Genomic DNA, 21,641 nt, shown 5'->3' with positions numbered 1-21,641 from the left:
ATCTTCGTGCGTCACACAAGAATCAGCAATAAAAGCACAATCTGAAGCTTAAAACTTTCAAATGACTGTTATAAGTGTAACCTAAATGTTTTATCTGGTTAAAACAATAATTAAAACACACAAGTCATGGTCCTGCATTACAATCAGGATAATTTGTCAGCAGATCCTAAGTATGCAGGAAGTAAGCCTGAGTGTGTGTGAGGGTTAAGAATTAATTAGCTAGAGCAAAACATCCAAACATTTGGAGCAGTGGGTTTTGACCTAGGTGCCACAACAAGGGAATGGGGGTTACTTACAATGAAATCACTGTCAAGTCAAGCAAAATTGTGATTCCAACAGCATCTTACGATCTATTTTTAGTTTCTTGGAGTCCTTGAACCATGTCATTTCTATCTCTGCTCCTGCCATTCTCTTCTCCAATTCTCACTCTCCTCTTCTCTCTATTCCCTTGATCTGAGTGTCATTGATCTCAAGGGCAAAACTTTTCTTTCCTCCTCCACTTGTCCTGTCTTCCCCTTCACTTGCTCTAATTCTCTCTCCTCTACTTTGCTCCTGTGCTGTCCTTTTCTTTCCTCATCCCCCCTTTGCCTCCTTCCTTCAACTCTTCCTCCACTTTTCTCCCTCTTTTCCTTCTCTCACCCCTCTGCTTCTCCTCACCCTCTCTCCCCTCTTTCTCCTCCGTATTGCTCTTCCATATCTGCAACTCCCCCTCCTCCTTTACTCCCCTTCCTCTCTCCTTCACTTCCATCTTTCCTCTTCATCCTTCAATATTCTCTCCCTTCTCATCGTTCACTTCCTTCTCTATCCCTTCATTTCTGTCTTGCTTGTGTTGGGAAGAGGTGGTGATTGGGTGGGTCTGTGTGTTGGTGGGTGGGTCTGTGTGGGAGAGGTGGCTATCTTTTTATGGGTCACTCCATGATGACCGAGCGCTGAGGGTAGCCTTCCCTTTCAGTGCCAGCAGAACCAAGATAAATGAGGTAAGTACTATTAATGAAAAGAACCCACCTTCAAAGAAAATACCAAAAGAAACAACTGACCTGCTGATGGGATCGGGAAATAAAAGAATCAAGACGGTTAATAAGGGAAAAAACTCCAAATCTGCAATAAATATGAATAATGTTAGGAATGTATAGCATGTCCATCAGCAGCTATAAGAAGAATAGTCAGGTTAATGTTTTGGCTGTCTACACCTAAAGCATTAACCCAAATTTTCTTTTTATAAATGCTAATATATCTGCCATGCATTTTTAGCATATGTATTTATAAATCAGACAGCACTGCCAGAAATCTCAGTGGGATTATATCAGGCTTACCTCCCCTTCCAGCTGGGATCTACTACAGGAATCCATAATACCAAAATCCCGCTGGAGGGAAAGAGCAGTATTACTGGAAGGTGCATTTTAGGACAGTGCACTTCCACTGAAAGCCAGCAGCACTGTCCAATTGTTTTATTCTTATGCTCCCATTAGTAGGATTGTTATTTCTGTTGGTAGGTTTTCCAGAGGTGAACACTTTTCTCTAATTCATGACTGCGCTGAGCAGAAGGTGCAGCAGAACTGCAGTTACCAATTTGTATTTTGTGCATTGACTGTTGTCCCCACCCAGAGCCACCCATAATCTGGGCAAGCATATTATTATAAACCAGATTCATCTTGCAGGTAGTGAGTAATTTTTATTTTTAGCTAAAGCCTTTCGATAATTCCTCTCTGACTGATCCCTCTTGTTTCTCTCTCTGCTTGGCCCTTCTTGTTAATCTCTTTCTTTCTGGGCTATACTCTGATCTCATTGTCTCTGGTGATCTCTTTTTCCGTCCAATACCTCTTTGATCTTCCTGTGACCGATCCTCTCCCCAGCTGATCTCAATCTGCTTCCTTCTGATCTGTGACAGATTCTTCTCTATTTTAGGTATGTGCTTTTGGGCCACTTTTGTGCAGAAATATTCAATCATTGTAGTCTGTGGACAATGGTCGTTTAGACAAACCAGATGCTGCTCCAGGGTCTTTGATGTTTTATTTCTTCATTGCATTCCACAGTCCAGATGCAGGATATTTACGTGTCCAATTTCTGAGACATGGTAATCTGGTCACCAGGCTGAGCACATAACGAAACTGAAAAGTGGGATTCCACACTGACACAAAGCATCCAGTCATGCTGTCCATCACTCCTCACAAAGCATTGCCATTGCTGGACTGTCAATGGTCTGCCCACCCACAATGCACTACTAGCATCAACAAATTACATCACTCCAGATACTCGAGGTGAACCTGCTGAGGTACCATGTAGCCTTTAGCCATGCGTGGCATATGCCGGTCTATAGCCATGAGATGAATCAACTTTTTTTTCCAATGAGGAAATACTTTGCAGGCCAGAGAAACTGGGAAGTGGGTGTTTTTTGGGATATAGGTGTCACTAGCAAGGCCAGAATTTATTGCCCATCCCTAGTTGCCCTTGAGAAGGTGGTAGTGAGCCACCTTCTTGAACTGTTGCAGTCCTAGTGGTGAAAGTATTCCCACAGTACTGTTAGGGAGTTCCAGGATTTTGACGCAGCAACGATGTAGGAACAGTGATTATATGTCCCAGTCAGGATGGTATTCCCATGCGCCTGCTGCCCTTGTCCGTCTAGGTGGTAGAGGCGACAGGTTTGGGAGGTGCTGTCGAAGAAGCCTTGATTAGTTGCTGCATTGCATCCTGCAGATAGTACACACTGTAGCGACAGTGCGCCAGTGGTGGAGGGATGGGCTGCCGATCAAGTGGACTGCTTTGACTTGGATGGTGTTGAGCTTCTTGAGTGTTGTTGCAGCTGCACTCATCCAGGCAAGTGGAGAGCATTCCATGATATTCCTAACTTGTGTCATGTAGGTTGTGGAGAGGCTTTGGGGAGTCAGAAGGTGAGCCACTCGCCTCAGAATACCCAGCCTCTGACATGCTCTAGTAGCCACAGTGTTTATGTGGCTGGCCCGATGGTAATACCACTGAATGACAAGGGGAGGTGGTTAGACTCTCTCATTGCCTGGCACTTGTGTGGCGTGAATGTTATTTGCCACATCAGCCCAAGCCTGGATGCTGTCCAGGTCTTTCAGCATGCAGGTATGGACTGCTTCATTATCTGGTGAATTTTGAATGGAGCTGAACACCGTGCAATCATGAGTGAACAGCCCCACTTCTGACTTTATGATGGACGGAAGGTCATTGATGAAGCAGCTGAAGATAGTTGGGCCTAGGACGCTGCCCTGAGGAACTCCTGCAGTGATGTCCTGGGGCTGAGATGATTGGCCTCCAACAACCATAATCATCTTCCTTTGTGCTAGGTATGACTCCAGCCACTGGAGTGTTTCCCCCCTGATTCCCATTGACTTCAGTTTTACTAGGGTGTGCAATGGATACCCTGGGTATGATTACCCAACTCAGATTTCATTTTCAAAAAAGATGAAAAAGCAAAGAAACATTTCAAGATGCTGATAAACAAAAAAACTCAAAACATGAAATAAAAGAAGTCACAGGAACTCCACACATCATTTACTGGTTCTGGATGGAAAAAAAACTGAAAACAGCAGGAACTAAGTCTGACAATAATCCTATATGGAGGTTTCTACTTTCTGATTATGTAATCTGCCGTAAACCTTATTGTTTAACCTTATTGTGTAGGCCTTACTCCCTCTCCAAATAGCAAACAGTATCCCCTTAGATAGGAAGGGGGGGGGGTTGGGGAAATGAAAAATGACGGTAAGAGAAACAACTGTCATATAAAAGTTTTTAAACATAGACTTTTACTGTTCAAATCCAAAATGTATAAAATCCTGGAAGAATATCTGGTGCTTCCAATAGGTTTGTGGTCAAAATTCCTGGTAACATAGTATCTTTATAAAAGTCAGTACTGACTTGTTTCCCATTTTATTAGCAGGATTTACAGTCAAATTTTATGCGGAAATAATTAAACACATCAAAACCAAGCGTTTTAACTGTTTTCTGCCTTACCTTCCATGGCGGCATGCTGTGTACACAGAGCCTTCCTCACTACCAACCACAAAATTGTTGACATCACCCAATGGGAAGGACATGCAAGTAACAGCTACTGCTTTAGACTGCTTGTGCATCAACTCCATGCTGTCCTGTATAAAACAAAATTTACAGATTGAATATTCTTATTTGCTAATGAAGTATAAAATAGTATTTGTGAATCAAGGTGACATAAAGCGAAAAACTTGTATTGTTACAATGCTCTAAGATATTATAGAGACAAAATAAGGTGTGGGGGGTGTGGAGAAATGGAGTGGAATACTGAAAGTCAGGAACATTGATGGTGTGGGTGGAAGCCACATGCAGCAGCCAGAGCACTAGGGGAACTTTTCATAAAGATGCTTTCAAATTTTAAAATGTAATTTCTCAGTGCTAAGCAAAAGGTATTAATTTCAGGCTCTACTTGTAAATATAATCAGAGCTAGAGTACTGAAGAGGAGGGGCAAGATGCCTATACGCTCAGCTCAGAGTGGACTGGGCTCCGTGCCCACATACGGACTCAATCTGATCCAATCCTGTACTTCCCACTTGTCTGCCTGCCAGCTTGTACCCTGGATCTGGGCTCTACATTTCTCTGATCCCACTCTATTTCAAATGAAATCACTGCACTGCTACTTCTCAGCACTTGATGCTGAGGTTAATGTGGAATTTATCAACTAACACAAAAGAAAATTTTATATTTGACAAGCATTTGTGGGAGGTTGAATCTCAGCAAACATTCCCCCCACTCCAAGTTTCTGTTTTTCTGCATTGCAGTAATGCTGCAGCCCTGAAAGAGTTTTTTTTAATTACCCAATGTGGCCATTCATAGTCTGAACTACATATAAGTTTCAGTCTCATCACCCTCTCTGGCCTGAGAAGGGGAGCACAGACAGGCAACCTCACGAGGAGTACAAAAGATTCACCGAGTCTGGAGTGGGAAAGTCAGGCAGGAGATGGAGAGCAAGGATGCCGCAGCCACTCAAGGATAGTGGCAAGAGTTCCGGTGGTATGTCTCTGGCAGCCCAGAGCTTCCAAGCGGGCCACCCACAGGAGATGTCAAAAAGAGCACCATTGCTGGGAGAACAAAATGTGCTGAGTCCTTGCCAGATGGGTCACATGGTCACTGTGGGTCAGACTGTTAAAAAGAGTAAAAGGCCAGGGGTGGTTTGATTTCCATGGATCATTTAAATTGCTTGAAGGTGACACAGATTGAATCAGCGAATGAGGGGCATAGAAGAGGACCCAAACTTAGTTTTAATTAGATAGGTGGATGACTCTTGATTCAATGAATGTTAACTTAAATTTCCATGCAACTTATCATCCTTAATAATTTCACAGGTTATTTCCAAGTTCCTGAGTATTACACTCTCACTTTATCCGCAGATATAGTGGTGTATCAAATTGCAATGTGTGCATCTTTTGTTTGCATTTAGGATTTGTTTCAATCACATGTTCAGTCTTCCTTAAAAGAGCTACATTATTGAAATGGTTATTCCTTTAGCTGGAAGGTCAAGTAGTTTGGACCACAGACTTTTACATGGCCAATATCAATGCTGCTTTATCATTAGCTAGCAGGATCTGTGCTTCTGGTCCTACTAGCTATTCCATCGCACACTACTAATGCTGAACCTACTGGAAAAGCCAAAAGCTAACAAAATGTGCCTATTTTGCAACATTACCATCTTTTTTATATGCCTTTTAAAACATTATCAAACAGTACGACGCGTAATTAACAAAATGGTTAATCTCATAAGCATAAAAGGGAAAAATATAGTTTTTAAAGTGAATCTATCAGAAAAGGCTGTATAAGAATCAAAACACTTTTAAACTTAGGATTTCAAAAAAAAGGAAAGATTTGAAAGTGCAGTTGAGAACTCCAAGAATGTTAAAAAGGCAAGGCTGTTAGGCTGTAGGTGACTGGTCTCAGTAATGTATGATTTATTTCCTTAAATTATACCTACCTCTCCAGAAAGTTTAAATTATGTGGGCATCTGTGGTGTAATGTAGCTTTAACAGGATACAGAGAAATATATTTAATCTAACAGCCTGCAATTCTGTAATAAGCATTTACCTAAATACAAATTAAAATTTTAGATTCTCTAATACCAGAAAGCACTTTGGGAAATATGCAGTTATTGCTGTAACAGTAAATTTTGAATAGCTATGCAATAGATACTTTTCTAAATTGAAAACATTTTAATCTTGTACTAAAAAGGAAAATCAAACATATGAATTTAGTATTTAAAATGCAAAGAAGGCAGCATTACAGTGGCACAGTACATTGGTATTCCAATGCACTTTATCATGGAGAACTAGAACATGGATTCACACCTATAGTTCCGCTTACTGAGTGTTTATGATCTCAACCATCAGGGAAGTGACTGATGTGCGCTTCAGGAGACAGGAAAATGGCACAGGCTGTGTTTTATGAGAGAGACAAATAAAGGCAGAAAACTAAATCAAATGTAATGTTTTCAAATATAATATTTATATTAATCATGTCTATAAACAAAACTAAAGATTTATGAACCAAATTAGTTTTTGTTTGTTATCAAGAACAAGCAATATTATAAGGCGTGCCTAAAACTGTTTTTCTTAATTTTAAAAATGGCTCAAGGAATCAGTGAATATGCAATAAAAGATAAAGCACATAAAATAAATTAACTGAAAAGTTAACACCATGTACATTTCTTTCATTAAATTTAAATTACCTGTGGCTGAGAAAGCATATCCAGACTCCACGAGCAGATCTTCCCATCGGTAGAAACACTGATCAGGTTATGAGCATTTTGAGAACCAACCACATTCACACAGTACACTGGATGCTGTAGGGAGATTATTATTTTCTATTTAATACCTTCACTAATCTGATTAATGCAAAAATGTTTCATCATTTCACTGTCATATGGAAAGTTAGCAAAAGATTTTTAAAATGTCAAATTTTATAATTTTTCCCAAAATGCATTTTAGGATCTTTAAGGTTGTACTTCAAAATGCAAGACCAGCTTCGGTGGTTAGTCTTTCTAAACTGTACCGTGTGAGCAGCAGCAGAGAGTGGTGTTCTTTGGACTGGTGTCCTTTTGTTACTGCGATTATCCCAGAGCACGATCTGGCCAGAATATGTTCCTCCAACTACCAGATTTGGATGAAATCGTGCGAAGGAAGCTGACATCACAGATGACTGTTGAAAAATATAATAAAGCCAGTTTGCTATCAACAAAAAGGAACATAGTAGCAATTTTCAATAGTGCTAGTTAGGTAGCCCCACTTAGGAATAATCAGAAGATTTTGCTCATCTCATCTGTTTTTTTAATCTCACACCCATTGCCAATTTAAGTGAATCTTTTAAAAAAAAACTCTCCATTTATTTCTATAGAATCTAGTTGCAAAAAGTGTATAAAAATGTATTTAATTTTGTAACCCATACATACATGCATACTGAGGACACAGATAATCTTAATAATCATCTTTGCAAATGCTATTCCGGTAATTCGTTCTTTAAATCTGCACGTTTATTTTCTTTACAAATTATAAGTACTTTTATTTACTGCATACTTATATGCATTCCTAACTCTACAGAGTGATAGTGATGTTTTGGTCAATGTGGCTGCACGATGCATTATGGAGTGGTATGATCGGCTTCCCTACACAAAGTTCCTAATCTCATCTGCAGCTGTTTAAAGAGAGAGGCAAAATAGAAAGAAAAGTTGACCTGCATTGTTCATGCTCAATCCCTGCCAGCTGAATATTGAGTGATATTGATGCGACTTGGAACTGCCATCTTGGTTGAAGCTGAGTGTGTGCCATAAAAGAAGTGTATACGCACGTCCAGAAAAATCAATTATATAGTGACATATAAGCTGTATTGCCAAACTCTTCTGAAAGAATTGTGAGTGCTCTTAAAATAAAAGTATCATACTTGAATCCAGATTCCTAATACTAAAGCCTAGGTTTTCCTGTCAGCCTTATTTTAATGCCAGTATGAATCCATTTATTTTAAATAGGTTAAGGATGGTAGTAAAACAACACTGATGGGAAAATCTAGGCTTAAGTGTCTGTTACTTAAGCATTCCAAAACTTAAACAACTAGGCTGTTAAATACAAAATGTTACTTTTCTTTCAAGTGTTAATACATCAAGTTACATCGAAACTACAGCACAGAAACAGGCCATTCGGCCCATCTGGCCTATGCTGGCATTTATGCTCCAAACAAGCTTCCTCCCTCCCTACTTCATCTAGCCCTATCAGCATACCCTTCTATTCCTTTCTCCCTTGTGTGCTTATCTAGCTTCCCCTTAAATACATCTAAGCTATTTGCCTCAACTACTCCTTCTGGTTCCACATTCTTAACACTCTTTGGGTAATAGGTTTCTCCTGAATTCCCTATTGGATTTATTAGCGACTATTTTATATTAATGACCTCTTGTTTCGGACTCTCCCACAAGTAGAAACGTTCTCTCTGTCTACCCTGTAAAACCCTTTCATTATCTTAAAGACCTCTATCACATCACCCCCAAGCCCTCTTTTCTAGAAAAAAAGAGCCCCAGCCTGCTCAGCCTTTCCTCATAAGGATATCCTCTTAGTTCTGGTATCATCCTTGTGAATCTTTTTTGCACCTTCTCCAATGCCTCTATATCCTTTCTATAATATGGAGATCAGAACTGTGTACAATACTCCAAGTGTGGTCTATCCAAGGTTCTATTCAAATTTAACATAACTTCTTTGCTTTTCAATTCTATCCCCCTAGAAATGAACCTGTGTGTTTGATTCATCTTTGGAGTCCTCCACCCAGAGTACATTCTGTGCCCTTGCTACCCTCAGTGATTCCCAAATCCAAATCATTAAATTGTGAACAATGGTCCCAGCACCGATCCCTGTGGAGCACCACTTCCTACCTTTTGCCAGTCTAAGTAACTCCTACTCTCTGTTTTCTGTTTTGTAGCCAACTTGCTATGCATGCTGCTACCAGTGCCCTGACTCCACATTCTCTGACCTTAGTCATGAGTCTACAATGTGGTACCTTATCGAAGGCCTTTTAAAATCCAAATATATTACATCTATTGCATTACCTTTGTCTACTCTGTTACTTCTTCAAAGAATTCAATAAGGTTGGTCAAGCATGACTTTCCCTTCTGAAATCCGTGCTGTCTATACTTTATTATATTTTTGTTTTCTAGATTTTTTTCTATTACATCTTTGAGTAAAGATTCCGTTATCTTTCTTACCATCGACGTTAAGCTAACTGGTCTATAGCTCCTTGGACTTGTTCTATCTTCCTTTTTAAATATAGGAATAACATTAGCAGTCCGTCAGTCCTCTGGCACTATTCCCCTTTCTAATGAATTTTTATATATATGTAATAGTGACTCCGTTATCGCCTCCCTAGCGTCTCTTAATATTTGTGGATGCAATCCATCCGGACCAGGGGCTTGATCCTAAGTTTGATTAGTTTATCAATTATCTCCCTCCTTTCTATCTTAAACATTTTTATATCTTTTTTGATCTCTTCTTCTAATGTCATGCCCACCATATTAGTCTCCCTGGTAAATGCTGAAGCAAAGTAACTATTCAATATTTCTACCATTTCGCTGTCATTACCTGTGAGTTTATCTCGTGCATCCCTCAGTGGCCCTATCCCTATCCTGATTTTTCTTTTGTTATTTATGTGTCTATAGAATACTTCACTATTTATTTTTATATTCCTTGATAATTTAATTTTGCAGTACTACTATGCTTTCCTAATTGTTTTTTTGACTTCTTCCCTAACCTCTTCATATTCCCTTTTGTCATCTTCTCCTTTATTGTTTATGCAATTAGAGTTTGCCTTTTTCTTGAGTTCCAATTTTACCTGTATCTCTTTATTCATCCATGGTTATTGGCTAATTTGTTCTTGCTTTTTAGAGGAATATATTTCTCCTGAACACTATTGATCACCGTTTTAAATATTTCCCACTGCTGTTCTATCTCTGTCCAAATTTTTTTCCTGTTTACTTTCATTAGTTCCATTCTCATCCCCATAAAATCATCTTTTTTCCAATCTATTACTTTGGTCTTTGTCTTACTAATGTCTTTCTCAATCATTATTTTAAACCTTATTATGCTGTGATCGCCATTACCTAGATGTTCCCCGACACTTACTTCTCTAATCTGCTCCGCTTCATTTCCCACTACTAGATCCAGCAGTGGTTCCTTTCTTGTTGGGCTTCTCACACACTGGGTAAGAAAGGAGTCACGTACACACTAAAAACTCCATTCCCATTTCTCCACCTCTTCTTGCCAGTTTATTTAGGGGGAAATTATTAATCAATGTTTTTTACTCATTTCATAGGTTTGGCTACATATTTCATCTTCCACTTCCCTTCCACTATTAGGTGGTCTGTAGAATAAACCTATTAATGTGATCGATCCCTTCCTATCCTTTGTTTCAATCCATATGGATTTTGTTTCTATCTTATTACTTATGTCCCTTTTTTCTACTGCTTATATGTTATCTCTAATTAGTACAGCTACCCCGCCCCCCTTCTTCCTTCCCTATCCTTTCTAAATACATTATATCCTATAATATTTAACTGCCAGTCCTGTTCCTTATGTAGCCATGTTTCAGTTATCCCTATCACATCTGGCTCCTCACTGCAAATTATTGCCTCCTGTTCCCCATTTTGTTTCGGATGCTGTGCACATTGCTGTTTAGGCAATTTAATCTGTTTTTAATATTTGTTCCCCTCACTAATTTTAACAGTCATTTTGTATTCATGTTCTACAACTGTATTTGTTCCCTGACCATTTTTGTTACCTTTATTCCTTGACCCTTACTCTATTTTCCTATTTGTTTTTTCTTCAGACTTATGTTATCTTCACCAAATCCCTTCCCTGAAGTAACTGTCTGCAGGCTAAATATTGTTTCTCACCCTCCACCCACTATTTGCAAATTAAATCATAACTTACAAAATGCCATGTTTATGGACAACAAAATGTTAAATTTTACCTAGAACTGTATATGTAAAGAAAACTGTGGTTTTATTTTATGCAATTTCAGAATTTATGATACAAAGGAATCTAAAGCTATTAAAAGTAAACTATTCTTTACTTTAACTCAACCATTTAAGTAAAAATATAAACAAAGTGAAGATTTAGGTTCTACATTTCTAGACTTTTAACAAATCCTAACTTAGGGCTGCTATTATACTTTGTTAGCAATCTGAAACTGCTAGCTGCATTTAGTAGTTCTCAGCCAGCATCATCAAATTTATACTACAAGCTACGAATCTGCACATCCGCCATCATAAGAGTAGTCTGCACATGCTCACCGTGAAGCAGTGACGCAGTGAAGTATAACTGCACCCTTAATTCCAGTCATGCAAATAACACTGGGATATTTGATTGTATTTGTATATGTATCAAAAGACTTGTACAATATCTTACATGTGGATAAACATTTCTCACACAAGGAAAAGTTTTTACTGCACACATCAACATAAGCGTTGAAAATTAATGTGCGTGCCAGACTGATGAAATCATAATGTTGACAAGCATTAGAAATTCTCTGGCAATGTTCCAATTTTTTCTTTTAAGTGAAACCATGGCTCTGGCTAGACAAGATCTCATACTATACCTGGCAATGGAAGACATACTCTGGGGTGGTTTTCTTAAATTTCATGTTCCATACAAGAGCTACACCATCTGGTTCGTGGGGAACATCCTCATTGTTGTTGTATGAGGCAACAAGAAGTTCTGGATACTGTTGACAGCAAAATCAGAAAAGAAATATTAACAGGAAGGGCAGACTGCCTCAGGCGCAGCTATGCTATTCTGTGTGGTAGTTAAAATTTTAGCTGTGCGTCAGTCACTGCTTCAAACAGATGTGGCTGTAAACTGTTGCAAAGCTGAGAGTGAACACAAAGAAATGTTTCAGAAACCTAGAGAATCCATGATGGGCCACGGTGAAATACAACACAATAGTTCATTATTGAGGATAGTTATGAAACTCATAAGCATTAAAGCTGCAAGTTAAGCATGTGATCTTTAAGTGATGAATTACCACCACTATTTATACTACGATTTAGGTTTTTGTGAATTCTTTCATCAATAAAGTAAGAACTTGGCACTTCAGAAACAAAAAGCTTGAGCAATATGTTAACAAGGCCATGTGGAGGCTGTGCTGTTATGTTGCTGATTGTATTGCTTTGGAAAACAAAGGTCCTATGCACAAACTGTTGGCCTCATTCCACTGGTTCAGATTTCACATTTGGACTCAAAACGAGCACAAGTAAAACTTTTTTTTAAAAAAAGGTAACAAGAGCTTAATCATATCTGCGTTATCAAACTGTCCTAATTTGACATATTTAGGGTTTCTCCTTTTCCACGTTTATTTTTTTTAAGCAATATCTTTATGCAAATGGTCAGTGTTTTGCTAATTCTTTCAATTTCAAAATCAAGTGAAAACTAGAAACCCCCGAGTATAAATTTCACACTGTACAACCTACGTGAACAAGCATTAATAAAACAATGGCACTGGAGCAGAGGGTCTGGGGGTTTCAATTACACTGAGAAGGTGGTCTGGTAAAACAGACCACAGAGTGGAGAATCCGGGGAAGTTGTGGAGCACTGAGAAACTACGTTTTATAGAACCACAGAAGGAGGCTATTCATCCCCTGGGGCTTTTGTTGATTCCACTTAATCTCATTCCCTTGCCCTTTCCCCATACTCTAATTTTTTTCTTTTTCAAATAGTTATCCACTTCCTTTTTAAAAGCTCGATTAAGGATTCTTTTCCACCGCTGTTTCTGGCAAGGTATTCCATATCCTAACAACCTTCTGCATAAGAAAAGAATTCCTCACCTCTCCCTTTGTTCTTTGATGATTTTAAATTTATGCCCTTTTGTTACCAACTGATCGACCATTGGAAATAGTTTTTCCCAAATTTACCTCATCAAAACCTTTCATAATTTTGAGCACCTCTTTCAGATCTACGCTTAACTTTTTCTCTTCTAGTGAAAAGAGCCCCAGTTCCCCTAGTTTCTCATGACTAAAGCCTCTCATCCCCAATATCTCTTCTGCACCCACTACATAACCTTGATATCCTTTCTAAAGTAAGGAGCCCAAAACTGGACATAATATTCTAACTTCGGCCTAACCAGTGAATGCATAGGTTTAGCATTACATCTTTGCTTTTGTGCTCTATGCATCTATTAATAAAACCTAGGTTCTTAAATATTTTTTCACAACTTTATCAACTTGTCCTCCCATTTGTGTATCTGAACCTCTAATTGTCTGCTCTTCTCCTTTTAAAGCTTTACCATGATATATTTTGTGTATTTCCTTTCTTTATTCTTCCTCCCAGATGATATCGCGCAGTTGTTAGTAAAGGATGAAATCAGAGCAATAGTGAGAAAGGATATTGGCTGAGAAAATCAAGATGTAGAATCAGTCTGGGTGGAGTTAAGAAGCACCAAGGGGCAGAAAACACTGGTGGGAGTTGTCTATAGGCCTTCAAACAGTAGTGGTAATGTAGGGGATGGCATCAAACGGGAAATTAGAGATGCATTTAACAAGGGTACTACAGTAATCATGGGTGCCTTCAATCTGCATATAGACTGGCCAAACCAAATTAGCAATAATACTGTGGAGGATGAATTCCTGGAATGTGTACGAGATGGTTTTTTAGACCAGTACATTGAGCAGCCAACCAGGGAACAGGCTATCCTAGATTGGGTATTGTGCAATGAGAAGGGGTTAATTAATAATCTTGTTGTGCGGGGTCCTTTAGGGAAGAGTGACCATAACATGATAGAATTCTTCATTAAGATGGAAAGTGAAGTAGTCCAATCCGAAACTAGGGTCCTAAATCTAAACAAAGGAAACTACGAAGGTATGAGGAGTGAGTTGGCTTTGATAGATTGGGAAGTTTCATTAAAAGGCATGACGGTGGATAGGCAATGGCTAACATTTAAGGAACGAATGCATGAAATGCAACAATTATACATTCCTTTCTGGCACAAAAACACAAAAGGAAAAGCGGCCCAACCATGGCTAAAAGAAATTAAGGATAGTATTAGATCCAAAGAGGAGTCATACAAAGTTGCCAGAAAAAGTAGCAAGCCTGAGGATTGGGAGCAGTTTAGAATTCAGCAAAAAAGGACCAAGAGATTGATTAAGAGGGGAAAAATAGAGTATGAGAGTAAACTTGCAAGGAACATAAAAGTGGACTGTAAAAGCTTCAACAAGTATGTAAAAAGAAAAAGATTAGTGAAGACAAATGTAGGTCCCTTACAGTCATAGAAGTTTACAACATGGAAACAGGCCCTTCGGCCCAACATGTCCATGTTGCCCAGTTTATACCACTAAGCTAGTCCCAATTGCCTGCACTTGGCCCATATCCCTCTATACCCATCTTACCCATGTAACTGTCCAAATGCTTTTTAAAAGACAAAATTGTACCCGCCTCTATAACTGCCTCTGGCAGCTCGTTCCAGACACTCACCACCCTTTGAGTGAAAAAATTGCCCCTCTGGACCCTTTTGTATCTCTCCCCTCTCACCTTAAATCTATGCCCCCTCGTTATAGACTCCCCTACCTTTGGGAAAAGATTTTGACTATCTACCTTATCTATGCCCCTCATTATTTTATAGACTTCTATAAGATCACCCCTAAACCTCCTACTCTCCAGGGAAAAAAGTCTCAGTCTATCCAACCTCTCCCTATAAGTCAAACCATCAAGTCCCGGTAGCATCCTAGTAAATCTTTTCTGCACTCTTTCTAGTTTAATAATATCCTTTCTATAATAGGGTGACCAGAACTGTACACAGTCAGAAACAGGAGGATTTGTAATGGGGAACAGGGAATTGGCAGAGCAATTAAACAAATACTTTGGTTTTGTCTTCACGGAAGAGGACATAAATAACTTCCCAGAAATGCTAGGGAACCAAAGGACTAGTGAGAAGGAGGAAGTAAAGGAAATTAATATTAGTTAAAAAAAAGTGCTGGAGAAATTAATGGGACTGAAAGCCGATAAATCTCCAGGGCCTAATAATCAGCATTCCAGAGTACTAAAAGAGGTTGCCATGGAAATAGTGGATGCATTAGTTGTCATCTTCCAAAATTCTATAGATTATGGAACAGTTCCTGCAGATTGGAGGGTGGCAAATGTAACCCCACTATTTAAAAAAGGGAGAGAAAACAGGGAACTACAGACCGGTTAGCCTAACATCAGTAGTAGGGAAAATGCAAGAGTCTATTATAAAGGATGTGATAACAGGACACTTAGAAAATATTAACAGGATTAGCCAAAGTCAACATGCATTTATGAAAGGCAAATCATGTTTGACAAAACTACTGGAGTTTTTTGAGGATGTAACTGGTGGAATAGATAAGGGAGAACAAGTGGATGTGGTTTATTTGGATTTTCAGAAGGCCTTTGATAAAGTCCCACTTAACAGGTCAGTGTGCAACATTAAAGCACATGGGATTGGGGGTATATACTGGTATGGATTGAAAATAGGTTAACAGACAGGAAACAGAGACTAGGAATAAATGGGTCTTTTTCGGGATGGCAGGCAGCGACTAGTGGGGTACCGCAGGGATCAGTGCTTGGGCCCCAGCTATTCACAATATATATCAATGATTTGGATGAGGGAACCAAATGTAATATTCCCAAGTTTGCTAACAACACAAAACTAGGTGGGATCATGAGTTGTGAGGAGGATGCAAAAAGGCTTCAAGGCAATTTAGACAAGTTGAGTGAGTGGGCAAATACATGGCAGATGCAGTATAATGTGGATACATGTGAAGTTATCCACTTCGGAAGGAAAAACAGAAAAGCAGAGTACTATTTAATGGTGATAGATTGGGGAATGTTGACCTGGGTGTCCTTGTACACCAATCACTGACAGCAAACACGCAGGTGCAGCAAGCAGTTAGGAAGGCAAATGGTATGTTGGCCTTCATTGCAAGAGGATTTGAATATTGGAGCAAGGATGTCTTACTGCAGTAATACAGGGCCTTGGTGAGACCACACCTGGAGTATTGTGTGCAGTTTTGGTCTCCTTACCTAAGAAAGGATATACTTGCCATAGAGGGAGTGCAGCAAAGGTTCACCAGACTGATCCCTGGGATGGCAGGACTGTCATATGAGGAGAGATTGGGTCGACTCGGCCTGTAGTCACTCGAGTTTAGAAGAATGAGAGGGGATCTCATTGAAACATATAAAATTCTGACAGGGCTAGGCAGACTGGATGCAGGAAGGATGTTTCCCCTGGCTGGGGGGTCCAGAACGAGGGGTAACAGTTTCAGGATACAGGGTAGGACGTTTAGTACTGAGATGAGGAGAAATTTCTTCATTCAGAGGATGGTGAACCTGTGGAATTCTCTACCACAGAAGACTGTGGAGGCCTAGTCACTGAATATATTTAAGAAGGAGCTAGATAGATTTCTAGACACAAAAGGCATCAAGGGGTATGGGGAGAGAGTGGGAATATGGTATTGAGATAGAGAATCAGCCATGATCATAATGAATGGCGGAGCAGGCTCGAAGGGCTGAATGGCCTACTCCTCCTATTTTCTATGTCTCCCCCCATTAAATTTCATCTGATATCTATTTGTATAATCTCAAGGGCAATTAGGGATGGGCAATAAATGCTGGCCTTGCCATTGACGCCCATATCCCATGAACGAATAAAAAAAAATCTATTCATCCGCCTTTCTGAAGTCTCTTGCAGTACTCTTCACAGTCAACCACACTCCTATCTTTATGTCATTTGAAAATTCGGACATTCATACCCAAATTCAGATCATTTATATATATTGAAAACAGCAAAGGACCTGACACTGACCCTGAGAACATCACAGTTTACATTCCCCCACCCCCCCAATCCAAAAGACTTCCTTTAGCTTAATTGCTTTATGGTGTTAACCAATAAAAATGAATTAATCCATCAAAATCCTTCTTTACCTGTAATCTAACTGGTGATACACAATATATTTTAAGCATATAATAAATATTTTTTCTTTTATTAAACCATACAAATTCAAGTATCTTGATAATTACTCAACATCAACATGAATAATGTCTCACAACCAGGTATTTTCCATAATTACCAACAGATTTTAAACATGCTCAAACTTTTAGACATTTAATTCCAAACATATAGCATAATAAACAATAACTTTAGACTGTCAAGAGCATCTTCAGCAATCCTGCACTTTGACTATTACCAGCTTAATCAGCAGTCATTTATTTAAGTGATAACTTCAGTTTTTAAGGAGTGCTTGAAGCAAGGATGAATTCATTGTCAAACAATGATAAATGGAGGATATTACCATTAATATATTTCAGTAAAACAAATAAAATTAATTATAAAAGTTAATGATTCTACACTATACAAGTGACATTATGAAATTAGATTTTTGTAGGAGATTTAGGGCAACAGATCTATTATTGTAAGTCTGTATGGCAATTGATGTGAAATAAAAATTTGTAGACAATCTGAGAAAAACAATTTTCTACAAAACTACATTGAAAGTAAAAAAAGGAAAAAGAAATTCTAACCTAAGCTACAACGTTAAAAATAGAATAACTTTCAAAAGGGAATTGTATGTATACTTGAAAAGGAAATGGAATTTACAGAGCAATGGGGAAAGAGCAGGGGAGTGGGACAAATTGGATAGCTCTTTCAAAAGCCGGCACAGGCACAAAGGGCCGAATGGCTCCTTCTTTATGATTCTATGAAACAGAAATGTAAGCTGCAGTCAAATTTAAGAAAGCATGAAACTTCTATTTTGCAGGACAAAGCCTTGCATGAAAGATTGCCCCATTGCCCCACTAACACTGATCCCTTCCTCGCTGACATAAATCAACCTCACAGCCTAAGTAAGATTAAATTTATTTGTATTGTACTTCTTTTCATTGCTGTGATTGTAACATACATGCAAAGCTGAAATTTAGAGATTCTACTATTCACTAATTCCTATTATCCAAAAATGGGTGTCCTCCATTATGGAGGTTCACACTAACATTCAAGTTCAAATATTTTCCTATTGATTAACTGGGTTCATTGTCTTGAAGTTCAATAATTCTAATTAGTGTAGTGAAAATTAAACATGTACATCTGCATCTATGCTATACATCAAGTCAACAACAAAAATAAAAATAGATGGGGAAATTATTTGGGGGCAGTTATATTACTAGTCTTGAAGCAATACCTGTACAATGTCATATGGGGCCAGATGACCAGAGTTACACTGCTGGCTCCTGTGTCGCTCTAGTCCAGCAACAACAGAGCTCCCATCAGTTAATTTTAAAAAAGAGAAACCAACAGGACCACAGACTCTTGTATTAAAAGTACTGAAAATTAAGTTACAACAGTTTTTAAATTTGGTTTCACACTGGACTGTCTAATCAGTGTGAAACAATTGGAACAATATCCTGGAGACTGTCTCGCACCTATTGTCTTTGGTGTGGTCTGTTGTTAGATCACCAATGTGACTGCTGAGTTACAACACAGGTTTTGTGTTAATGCACATTCAAAACTGCTTAGTGTCAATGCAAAAGAAAGATGTAGTATAACTGGCCTATAACACATCCAGTTCTATTGACATTTTAGTCAATGGAAAGAATACACATAAACAAACAATAAAAGCATACAATTTATCAAAAAGCAGCACACTTCTATTAGACATCCCATATAATTTGAAAGAGGGAAAAAGCACCCTAGAATAGAAATAAAGTTCTTCACTCTACCTGAGGTGACCAGTCCATGCACGTAACAACACGATGTTTTGACCAGCGCTCATCAAAAAACTGTCTATTTAGAGAAAGTTTAGCTCCACCTTGGAGTTCTCTGTTAAGAAACAAAATGCAAGTCAGAAATGTTGTTCCGCAGTTCAGAAACAGCTCTTGTCGCAATAACTACAATAACAATTATGTATATATTACCCTTCTTTTTCTTCTAAATCCTTGCCACTGTAGTCAAAAAAGAGGTCTTTATGTTCTGCAAGAGCCCGTTCAATTATTCTGGTGCTGTGATCAAAGAATGTGAGGAATTCATCAGAGTGAATAATCTGCTGTTTTTCCTCTTCCGTAAGTTCATGTGGTGAACCTATAAAAGAAGATATGCAAATCTTACTTACATTAGATCTTTAATTATTTTAACATTATTCAATTTAGAAACCTACTTAGCATCTCAACTTTACCACCAATTCAATCTGATTTCCATTTAAGATACATCAAATTGACCATTAGTGTAGCATTTAAGCATTGTGACCACAGGATCATGTGTCATTTCTTGCTGACATTCAAAACTGTCGACTGCATGACTGATAAAGTAGGGCCAGTACTGCCTTTTTTAAAAAAACATTTTCAGCAGTGGGGGAAAAAAATATAGACATACTAAATTAGTTTTATTCTATCTTATTCGATCAATGAATTAGTTCATCCATGACCTAAAATGTTTTTTTTTCTTATATAATAGTGCAGAGTAATGACTAATCCTTTAGAACCTTCACTGCAGTAAATGGGTACTGACCCATACAGACCATGAAGGTCCCAGGTTCAACCTCTCATTTTGATGTATTAGTTTGACAAATCTATTAGAGTTTTTTGAGGGTGTAACTAGGAGGGTAGATAAGGGGGAAATCAGTGGATGTAGTATATTTGGATTTTCAAAAGGCATTCGATAAGGTGCCACATAAGAGGTTATTACACAAGATTAGGGTTCATGGGATTGGGGGTAATTTATTAGCATGGATTGAGGATTGGTTAACAGACAGAAAATAGAGTAGGAATGAACGGGTCATTTTCGGGTTGGCAGGTTGTAACTAGTGGGGTGCCGCAAGGGCTTCGGTTGTACACAATATATATCAATGACTTCGATGAGGGGACCGAGGGTAATGTATCCAAGTTTGCTGATGATACAAAGCTAGGTGGGAAAGTAAGCTGTGAGGAGGACACAAAGAAGCTGCAAAGGGATATAGACAGGTTAAGTGAGGGGCAAGAAGATGAAAGATGGAGTATAATGTGGGGAAATGTGAAATTATCCACTTTGGTAGGAAGAATAGAAAAGCAGAATTTTTTTTTGAACAGTGAGAGACTAAGAAATGCTGGTAGTCAGAGGGATTTGGGTGTCCTTGTACACGAATCGTAGAAAGTTAACATGCAGGTACAGCACGCAATTAGGAAGGCAAATGGTATGTTAGCTTTTATTGCAAGGGGGTTGGAGTATAAGAATAAGGAGATCATGCTGCAATTATATAGGGCTCTGGTGAGACCACACCTGGAGTACTGTGTACAGTTTTGGTCTCCTTACCTAAGGAAGGATATACTTGCCTTAGAGGGGGTGCAACAAAGGATCACTAGATTGATTCCTAGGATGAGAGGATTGTCCTATGAGGAGAGATCGAGTAGAAAGGGCCTATATTCTCTGGAGTTTAGAAGAACGAGAGGTGATCTCATTGAAACGTATAAAATTCTTAGAGGGCTTGACAGGGTAGATGCTGAGAGGCTGTTTCCCCTGGCTGGAGAGTCTAGAACTAGGGGTCATAGTCTTAAAATAAGGGGTTGGCCATTTAGGACCAAGATGAGGAAAGATTTCTTCACTCAGAGGGCTGTGAATCTTTGGAATTCTCTACCCAGAGATGCTGTGGATGCTCAGTCATTGAGTATATTCAAGACTGAGATCGATAAATTTTTGGACGCTAAGTGAATCAAGGGATATGTGGATAAGGTGAGAAAGTGGAGTTGAGGTAGAGGATCAGCCATGATCTTACTAATGACAGAGCAGGCTTGAGGGGCCATATGGCCTACTCCTGCTTCTATTTCTTATGTTCTTATCTCAGGCAAGGCAACAATAAGGCCACGCCAATTAGCACCAGTCCTCGAGTTGGCCAGTGAAAAAAAGAGAAAAGGAAAAAAAAACGAACTTGTACATAGCCTCAGGATGTCCCAAAGTGCTCCACAGTCAATGAATTACTTTTAAAGTGTAGTCACTCAATATGTGGGCAGCCAAGGAAATAAATGTTTAACAGCAATGAGATAAATGACCAGTTAGGCTGTTTTAGTTGTGTTGGTAGACAGATAACTCTCCTGTTCTTCTTCGAATAGTGCCATGAATTTTTACTTCCAACCGAACAGGCAGACGAGGCCTTGGTCTAACATCTCATCCAAAAGATAGCACCTCCAATCGCATGGCACTATTTTGAAGAGCAGGGGAGTTCTCCCCGGTGCCCTGCCCAATATTTATCCCTCAACCAACATCACTGAAACAGATTATCAGGTCATTATCACATTGCTGTTTGTGGGGCTTTGCTGTGCGTAAATTAGCTGCCGTGTTTCCTCCATTACAACAGTGACTGCAATTCTAAAGTACTTCAATATCTGTAAAGAGCTTTGGGATGTCTGGAGGTCGTGAAAGGCACTATATAAATGCAAGTCTTTCTTTTTCTCCACTCCCTCAGTACTGCACTGAAGAGTAGTCTAGTGTTCTCAAGTCCCATGAACCCACAACCTTCTGACTCAGAGGCAAGAGTACTACCACTGAGCCAAACTGACACTTGGTTAAAAGGCCAGCACAAGGACTCCCACTCCTATCCCATTGCTGCTGTTGGAAAAATGCAAGTGTGGATGTCAGGGGAAGATAGGATCAGATTCAATTG

At 39.0% G+C, this 21,641-nt stretch overlaps 1 protein-coding gene across 3 annotated transcripts in view; it reads right to left on the bottom strand.

Annotated features, from left to right (window-relative positions):
- The window catches only part of LOC137323707 (cytoplasmic dynein 1 intermediate chain 2-like), a 168,897-nt gene that overhangs the window by 8,772 nt on the left and 138,484 nt on the right, over positions 1-21,641 (bottom strand). For all 3 annotated transcript variants that reach the window (XM_067987526.1, XM_067987527.1, XM_067987528.1), the window contains exons 7-12: positions 18,928-19,090; positions 18,733-18,832; positions 11,612-11,737; positions 7,034-7,180; positions 6,711-6,824; positions 3,976-4,109 (exon numbers count right to left, since the gene is read on the bottom strand). In XM_067987526.1, coding sequence (XP_067843627.1) covers positions 3,976-4,109; positions 6,711-6,824; positions 7,034-7,180; positions 11,612-11,737; positions 18,733-18,832; positions 18,928-19,090 — 784 coding nt within the window. The remainder of the gene's footprint in view (positions 1-3,975; positions 4,110-6,710; positions 6,825-7,033; positions 7,181-11,611; positions 11,738-18,732; positions 18,833-18,927; positions 19,091-21,641) is intronic.

This window comes from Heptranchias perlo, chromosome 7 (genome assembly GCF_035084215.1).
Source record: "Heptranchias perlo isolate sHepPer1 chromosome 7, sHepPer1.hap1, whole genome shotgun sequence".
In the NCBI taxonomy this organism is placed as follows: Eukaryota; Metazoa; Chordata; class Chondrichthyes; order Hexanchiformes; family Hexanchidae; genus Heptranchias; species Heptranchias perlo.
Note: the sequence above shows the minus strand (reverse complement) of the source record. Positions and strands in the feature narration are given on the sequence as shown.